The 8,554-nt window shown below is 49.3% G+C and overlaps 1 protein-coding gene across 7 annotated transcripts in view; it reads right to left on the bottom strand.

Annotated features, from left to right (window-relative positions):
* Window positions 1-2,775: 2,775 nt before the first annotated feature.
* Window positions 2,776-8,554, bottom strand: part of LOC146584702 (uncharacterized) — a 9,597-nt gene continuing 3,818 nt past the window's right edge. For 2 of the 7 annotated variants that reach the window (XM_085324276.1, XM_085324277.1), the window contains 7 exons: window positions 8,073-8,342; window positions 7,179-7,295; window positions 5,866-5,967; window positions 5,168-5,290; window positions 4,267-4,822; window positions 3,936-3,996; window positions 2,776-2,960 (listed from right to left, as the gene is read on the bottom strand). In XM_085324276.1, the coding sequence (XP_085180402.1) occupies window positions 3,960-3,996; window positions 4,267-4,822; window positions 5,168-5,290; window positions 5,866-5,967; window positions 7,179-7,295; window positions 8,073-8,342 (1,205 nt within the window). In that variant the 3' untranslated portion in view covers window positions 2,776-2,960; window positions 3,936-3,959. The remainder of the gene's footprint in view (window positions 2,961-3,935; window positions 3,997-4,266; window positions 4,823-5,167; window positions 5,291-5,865; window positions 5,968-7,178; window positions 7,296-8,072; window positions 8,343-8,554) is intronic. The other 5 variants (XM_085324281.1, XM_085324282.1, XM_085324278.1 and 2 more) reach the window with 5 other exon arrangements.

Raw genomic sequence — 8,554 nt, 5'->3', positions numbered from 1 at the left:
AGGGGCTCGGCTCTGCACATGCCTCCGCCCCCAGATCCTCGCCCTYGCAGCCTTAGCTGGGCTAAGGAAGCCCTGGTACGAGGCCATCCGTCGTGGGGTATCACGTCTGAGGTGTGGGGGAGGCTCTCCTCCCGCCGCGTGGGGTCATCCCCTTGTCGGGGTGCCCTTGGGGGCATGTGGTTTGATGTGAGACGGCGGAGGGTGATGGTCCAGATTCTCCATGTGCCTCACRTCTATTGACAAACCAAGAGTTCACCAGTACCTGAGCTGGAATCCTGTCTAAGCCCTTTGGTGGCAGCAGTAGTATCTACACACATTGTACATACACACCTCGTTATCTTTCTCCTTCTGGTGCCAGTATCCGTTTCAGAGGCAGATATTTGCACTTCATTCTGCGCTTAGCAACAAGAGCTTTGCTCCTGAGTGTTTGTCCACAGGAGGCAATACCTTCCTGTCAGGTGTCAGAAAAATTATATAACCTTTCAGAGACATCATCGCTTCTTTCACCCTCAAGATGGAGCTGGCAGTTAGGACCACAGCCGCCACTTAAGTGGCATCCTACCCTGGTCCTGTGCCAGTTTGATGCACTTTTGCTGTGGAGATATCTGCTTTATGGTGCTTCTGTTGCACCCCAGGAGGACCTTTAAAGATGTCCAGGTACATCTTCAGAGGTACTGCCAGGAGGTGTCCATCTCCCAGCTCCTTCCACTTCAGGTATTTTGGTTTCACCAAGACAGAGCTTTGTGTCTCCAAACCGCAAGCTGCCTATGCTGTGCACTATACTGTGCACTGTGACTTACTCAAACACAGGCCCTTTGCTGGGGGGACCCTCTCCCAGCTCCCCCTTTGACTATCTCCATGCTCTCCTCACCCAAACAGATGTTCACTTTTTATAGCGGGCCCTAGCCTCCATCCCAAGCAAACACTGCTCTTGATAAGTCATTGGATCTGGCCTCCTCAGCATGTCTTTGACTGCTTAGCCTGCTAGATTAAATCACTTTTTTTTTCAACCTTAATGGTATTATAGAGACAACAAAGACCTAGCTAACAAAGGCTAAGCAAATATAAAGTCAATAAGTAATTCATGTTCCCAGCTGCTACCAGAGCAACCAGGCATAAAGTTCTTTGACAGAGAGAGAAAGATAAGCATACATGGTCCATGATGCTCCAGCTAAGCTTTTTCCATCAATTAATAACTAGAGATTCTTGTGACTTTGTGGTTGTAAGGGGTGGAGGTGGATGAGAAAAAAGATGGATGAGAAAAAATCCCCTTACAAATCCCATTAATGAAGCATCAGTTTGATTCATGTCTGCTTCTCCTTGGCTGGCTCTCAGGTTTCCTGCCTGCAGTACTGCAGATGCTCAATTACTTCAGCAGGAATACCTAAAAGAGGAACTGGGAGGACACTTTAGAAGACCATAAAAATGGGTGCATTCATACTCCTTACCTCTGAGACCATTGCAATCTCTTATATAGCAGAGTAGGTTGTTCTCAGATTCTGGCAAGAAGCAGAATATTACATTGGCACAAGCACTCCTCTATGGGGGCTAGTGCCTCCCCTGAAATTAAGCAGTGCATCTTTTAAACTGCCTGTTACTTGGCTCTGAAATTGCTGATGGGATAAGGGCATGGTGGCTAAGACCAGCTTAGATATTTGCTATACTCTGTCTGTGAGTTCCTTTATCTCTTTCTACTCACTGCTGCCCACTTTGAGTGACAGAATTTAATTGAAGCTAAAAGCCGCAATGAGCTCCGTGACCTCTCACAGTTCAACGCTCCTCAACATCACCGAACTCTTAAGACTCAACCTGAGAGTAACCTATGAGCTGCAGTTTCCCTGTATCTGAACAGATGAAACCAGGCCAGTTTGACTGCATGRGGGTAAAACTACAGGCAGCTCCGTCTACCCCCAACTTCTTGATTTTAGTGGACATTTTTCTTTATGGCGCCATCTTCTTTACTTTCTGATATGCAGTTGCGTGCTTATCCTATGTTARGTTTTTGAGAGGAGTCCCTATAACGGACCGTTCCACAGAAGCTAACAGATTTTGCCCATGGATTTGGTGGTGCAGGCCCAGGAGCTGTTTCCCTCTGCAGCATGAAGGCTGAGGAGCAGAGGTGAGGCCGTCTGTTCAGACACGAATAACTGAGAAGGAAGACTATATAAAATGTCGATGACAATCCAGACTCCTGCTGATCCCAGGAGGTGAGATCTCCCCTCCCCAGAGCCAGCACTTCCCCAAACTTTGGGAGGAGGCCACTCTCTGCATACATACTATCCATATCCTCGAACAAAGCAGTCMTTGTCTTCTTCAAACACGCCACCGCTGGGGCCCTGGGGCTGCTTCCCAGAGAAGCAAGCAGCAAGCACCTTCCCTTATGGGTAGGAAAGGAAGGGCAAGAAACCCAGMAGGGAGCTACTACCAACACTGCTCGATACAAGATCACTGCTTGTACAGAGAGATTTGCATTTAACCGAGTAGATTAAAGAGCATGCTAACATCACATCATGTCATTGGAAGCAGAGTCGTCAGCAGAAGGGAGCTGGACATGGGTGACGCTGTTGGCTGCCTGCCCCAAGCTCTGAGGGAGGACAGTGGTCCTCTGGCCTCTGTGCACCAGGTAGCAAGGAGGCAGGCATAGCCCTACCTGGCAGCAGGAAGCAGTGAGGTGAAAACGTTTGGTTACCCATGTATATTTTAAAAAAGATGCAGCCTTGTTATTGCAATAATGGGAAGTTGAACCCTCAATGTTAAAAAAAGGCAGGAGTGGACTTGTTTAATTGCCATTTATTACCTCTGTGTAAGAGGCTCAGCCTAGTGAAACTCAGACAGCTACAGACTCAGTAAGCATTGACCTGGGAGGATGCTTGGAGTGACTCAGCCAGACAAGAATTTCCTCCAGCCTCTAATGGGTAGAAACAGGATCCTTGATGATGGGCAGAGACATCTGAAAGAGCCTGGAATGAAATGGTGGTGGGATACGTTGAGCATCGCTAGAGTCGCAACGTGGCAGCTCTGTGCAGGCTGATCCTGGGCTCATCCTGTTCCTGGAGTTATTCCGTTGGCTTTAGTACCACGCATTCAAATCTGCCCAGGGCAAGAGAGCCGGCCTTTGTCCAGCTGCTAGCAGATAGCCTGCTAAGAGTCTGCATCTTCTAGTTGTATGTCACAACACCCTGCAGCTCTCACCATCCCCCAACCCCATGTTTGCCAAAGACTCCAAGCTCTTCATCTTGCCAAGGTCACTCCATTCCACCTGATGCAAATTTTGGCTCATGAATAGGGATGGAGACACTGACTGAGCCACTGTCACACCTTGCACAGAATCAGGGAGCCAGATTGCAGTCTTGTCCTTAATTGAGAGCACTTTGCCCCCTGGYAGCCTCACAGCTTCCAGCTCTGTGGAGGTCTCCTAGAGTCCCTGAGCTATGTTTATGACCAGCCAAATATGTGCTGGTGATGGTATGTTGGATAACAGGCAGAGGTCCATAGCCATATGGAGACTGCAAATGGCCATGGCTCCAATACTCATTCCTCTTCAGTTATCTTTGCCCAAGGCTGTTTTCAACTGTGACAAAGAGTAACTGATGTGCTGTTGATGAGGCTGTGACCGGAGTGGGATGTGCCCCAGGGCTCTCCCAAGATGTTTRCACATTGGCTAAGCCTCATCTGCAGCACCACTGAAATCCTAAGTGATTGGAAAAAAATTGCAGGAATTAGGGCTTAAAAGGTTGGGTGCTTAATCCTTGAATAAGAGCTTTGTGGAGGGAGCTGAGCAGATGCCAGAACCAGCCCCTGAGCCTGAGGGTGAAATGAGGTTCTGGGAGGGCAGAGCTGGACTGATTTAAAACAAGGCACAGACTAGGTCATACATCCCACTGTTTTCACTTCAAGGCTGTCTGAATTTACACGGAACAAGATAAGAGATTTACCTGTGCTGACCCAGCCACCAGGGGTCATGTTCCTCTTTCTGACATCCCTGAGTTGTATGATCTGCAAAACAGGTATCAAGAGAAAGAGTAGGAGAGGCACCAAGCATACAGTATAGGATGTTGCATTGAGGGATGGTGTCTGAAGCTCATTGTGGAAGGGAAATGGTAACTGGAGAGACCTTTGGGTACTTAAGAAAGTCTTAAGAAAGGCTGAACAAATGGGTTTTAAATAATTCACATTGTCACTTGAGTATGTGGAGAGAGAGGGATACCATGTTGCCGACACAAGGCACTCAGAGGTTCAGGGAAATTAAGGAGCAGGGACACTTACAGCGCAGGAAGATTGCCAGGATTGGAAGGGCAGACACCACAGCTGTGCTGACCACAAGGATGGTCACATCCACAAACTCCGTGCAACCTTGTTCTGTCATTCAACAGACAAAATGACAGCACAAAACTCAGCCCAAACCAGAAAGACAGAAATAGAGAGCTAAACTGTCCACATCCAAAAATGCACCAACGGTCATCAAAGATGATCAAAACTAGATGTCCCTTCACAAAGATTTCAAAGGAGCACATGACAAATGGGGGATTTTCCCTAGGAGCCTTCTTGCATTCCCCTGAAAGCTCCAATCTGGGAAATATTTTGGAGGGAGCAGATCTAATTCTGAATGGTAGATTCAAAGAGACAGAGGGAGCACGTACATCAAATTTTAGCCTCAATAAGACAAATCCTTTAGGGCTTGCCAGACCTTGGGGGTCTAAATGCAGGCCCCTAGATAATCTCTTCTCACCATGACGATGGTAGATATTCTTTATCAGGACGCTGGTAGTCAACACCACTGAAACCACCCCTCCAGGAGCAGCGTAGCCCATCGTGCGCTGTACTGGTAAGTGAAATAAGACAACGTGGTGTTATTGTGTGTTACTAGGTACATGCAGCAATGCCGAGCTGGCCTGGCCCACGGTCTGTGGGGAGATGTACCCGCCTGTGATTTACAGCTGACTTTTTCACTGCTCCAAAGCTCGGCTATGCTTTTTTTGTGAAGCAAAGCTGTCAACAAGACAGCGTTTGGGGCACCTTCTAGTGATCTGACAGAACTTTTAGACAGAATGAATTACAGCAGAAAGAAAAATAAAGTTTTTGTTAAAAAAATGAGATATTTTGCAGAATAAACCCCCCATCAGCCAGTTTTAACACCATCCCTGCCATGCTCAGTAGAACAGCTCGCCTGTTTTGCTTTTGAGCTGGATGAGTTTTGTAGGCTGGAATGTCACATTGGCAGAGACCAGGAGTGTTACCACAACTACATATGTCAGGAGGATCTCRGGCAGTATGAAGGCAATAGATGGGCCTGAAAGAAAACAGCACAAGGGTCAATATTAGCTCTGCATTTGCCTTATTTACAAGCGTCATGATTTTGTAGATGTCAATCATATATCCCTTTCCCACCCTCTTCTTTCCAAATGGAAAAGTCCCTGTCTTTTCAGTCTCTCTTAACAAGCAATCGCTCTATCGCTTGATCATTTTAGGTGCTCTTCTGCAATTCTGTCTCTTTCAGGAATGTAGGAAGGACCCGTGCCCCATTTGTAAAGAGGGATAGCTGTATTAATTGCACAGACAGGTAGGTAACCAACATCGTCCAGGACCCTAACACAAGATCACCCATACGTGGCTGAGGGAGGTGCATGTTGCCCGAGGCTGGGCAGTGTTCAGCTCCGTTCTGCACATTGAGTTGTTTAGTTGTGAGACCTCCCCTCTCTTGGGCACTGCCTTCCATTTGGACACCCACAAGGCTCTAACTCTCCCAGGAGGCCTCCTGTTTTGGCCCATATACTTTTTTTTTACAGCAGGGATTGCTGCAACCTGCACGGGGGAGAAGAGTCAGGGTGGAGGTCTGTAGAGCACTACCCCTAGYCCACCTCCTACCTTCCTCTCGCATCCAGAGGATCCCAGCGGTGCTTGCCAGGACAGATGAGATGCACACCAGCCCGCAGGTGTAGGCACTGAGCCATCGCCACAGCTCCCCCCCTAAACATGCAGAGCGGTGCTGGAGTGACATCCGTGGCACTTGTGACATCCCACACCAGCCACCCGCTGCCCACAGAGGGCTGCAGCCCATCTCCCCCAGATGCCACGGACTAGCTGGGACATTTGCCAGGGACTAACAGAGGTGATGTGGATATGAGAGGAGATTTACCTCTTCAGGATGAGAGCAGGGTCAAGGCTGGATGCCCCAGTGGCACAGACACCTGTTCAGGGGCTCACACCCACCAACAGCACTCATCTGACCCTGCACCCTTCACATGGCCTTGTGCTGGTCAGGGCCTAGGACTCGCCAGTGTGGGGAGCTGGAAAGGGTTCTGCACCCCGTAGTACAGGAGGTCTTTCCAACTCCCCTTCCTCAGCCAACACGCAGGCTGTGACCATGGTGGCCCTGCTCAGTGTACCACCCGAGATGCTGATGAAGACAGCCAAGATGCTGATTTTCTCCATCAGCCCCTCAGCACCCATCTGCCTGCCTCTCCACAGCTGGCTACGTCGGAGCAGGTTGTGGTCAAGAGCTGGCTCCCTCCTGAGAGTTTATCATCCTGGGGCTGCCAAACAGAAAAGCCTTGGTGCATGGCTGGCATGAGACCGGTGCTGTCCCATTAGGACCCAAGCACCRCACGGTATGGACACATTGCCTCCTACGACTGCGCAAGCAGGAGAGCTATAGATTGGCAGGAGTGACTGGGGAGGCTCTTGGCTGGGGTAATCCTGCTCTGCTTTGTGTAGTGGCCTTGGCATCAGCATAGATAGAGGGGAAATGTGTCCAGCTGACAAGGAGGGGCTGTTTAAATATGTGCTTATTTGGATAGGTTTTAGTACATATGCCTGTAACACTGTTTCTCACTTTGCTCTTATTATTCCTCCAGTGTACTAAAATGGAGCGTTGTAGTAAAAATACTCTTGAGAAACTTCTTTTTATATAAAAATGTCACTCACCTCAACTCTGTTTAGCAAAAAATGTCTAAGAAAGTGCTAACAGACTAAAACCAGAGAGTTTTCTCTGTTAAAAAATAGCCCAGGAAAATTTTCTCTTTACTCTTTTACAGATCTGATACATGAGAATGAGGCAAGATGTTAAAAGAACTGGAAGGGGAAATTCATCTGACTATTAGTTTTTTTCACAGGAAAACCAGTTTTTCTACCCTTCTTCCCAAGGGAAACATTTTCAGTGCCTTCCCTCACAGACTCACTTATTCTTTGTTTTTCTGATTGACAGACTGGAAAAATTAAGCCCCATCCCGAGACGGCAGCAAAGACCACAGCCACCACTGCAATCCTCAATGTATCTTCTAAGGCTGGGGAGAGACCTGGAAAAAAATCCAGAGAAGCCAAGACTCAGGCCTCCAGCAGGACCAGTATAGTGCACCATGGGGCTCCTCTGTCRCTAGAACAGACTCGCTTTATTTGCCATCTGGTGGCCAAATTAATGCTTGCTGCTGCAGGCTCTGGTCCATGAAGTGTCCAGCCTGGGACAGGTGGTGCCACAYGTACCTTGGCCACTATCTCCTGGGATACATCCTGCCTGCCATCCCCTTGGCCATGGGAGCAGTCATAGTCTGGCCAGGCCACAGGACCTTCTTCAAGAAGGAACTGATAGGCTCCCCCTGTCCATCCTGCCCAGGTCAGCCTGTGCCCTGCAGTCAGGCAGAAATGGTGGGAGACAAGGAAATTTTGCTGGTGAGAGATAGGAAGATACCGTCTGGGGCAGTAGAGGCCAGAAAGAAGACCCCAGACAGCCAGGCTGCCTTGTTGGTAGCAGCCAGGCAGCCACTGAAGGACGGTGACACACGATGGAGGTGTGGGAGCTCCTGTCAACAACCCAGGGCTCACCCATGGGCCACAATGTCACAAGAGGGCTGGCCAAGCCTTGGAGAATAGAGGCAGTGGGATGGAGTCAAATCACCCAGTAAACCATGGGGAGGGGTGGAGAACAGGAAGAGTGGTGGGACTGAAAGCACGGGGTCTCTTTTACTCTCCCTGGGCAGCTTGTTTTCCCTAGGGAAGCAGTTTTTTTGAGGGCAATTTTAGCAATGCAAGTCATGCCCCAAGCCCCAGGTCAGGAACCAACACCGAGCAGCTATCACCTGCAATGGTCACATTCAGGGAGGCTTCTTGCCAGCTTATCCCATTGCTGGCGTTGCAGGAGTAGGAGCCGCAGTCTGACTTCTTCACCTTCCTCAGGTACAAAACACTGATGCTGCTGGAGAGATAGAAACCTCTGTCTGGGGGAAGGAGCTGCCCATCCTTCTTCCAGGAGATGGTGTCCACTCTGCCCTCTGCCACATCACAGAACACCTCGACAGTGGACTGTGCCACTAGGGCACTGCTCCGGAGCTGAGGGTGAGACACGGGCTCTGGAAAGGGTACACAAACAGCAGCATTTCTGTCAGGCAGGACTTGGAGCCACCTGCAGTGGGGAGCTGGTGGGGATCAGGGGTACAACTCTCTGCAACATCCTTGAGTTTGTAACTGTGCAAACACAGGTACCTTTCCATGGGCAGTCCTGTAGGCAGGTATCTAGCACAGATAGAGCATCATACAGGGCTGCTCTGGTTTCTGGTCTTTT

The sequence above is a fragment of the Rhea americana genome, unplaced genomic scaffold (assembly GCF_003343005.1).
Source record: "Rhea americana isolate MKP2758 unplaced genomic scaffold, rheAme1 scaffold_90, whole genome shotgun sequence".
Lineage (NCBI taxonomy): Eukaryota > Metazoa > Chordata > Aves > Rheiformes > Rheidae > Rhea > Rhea americana.
The sequence above is the reverse complement of the archived record's forward strand: the minus strand, read 5'-3'. Positions and strand labels throughout refer to the sequence as shown.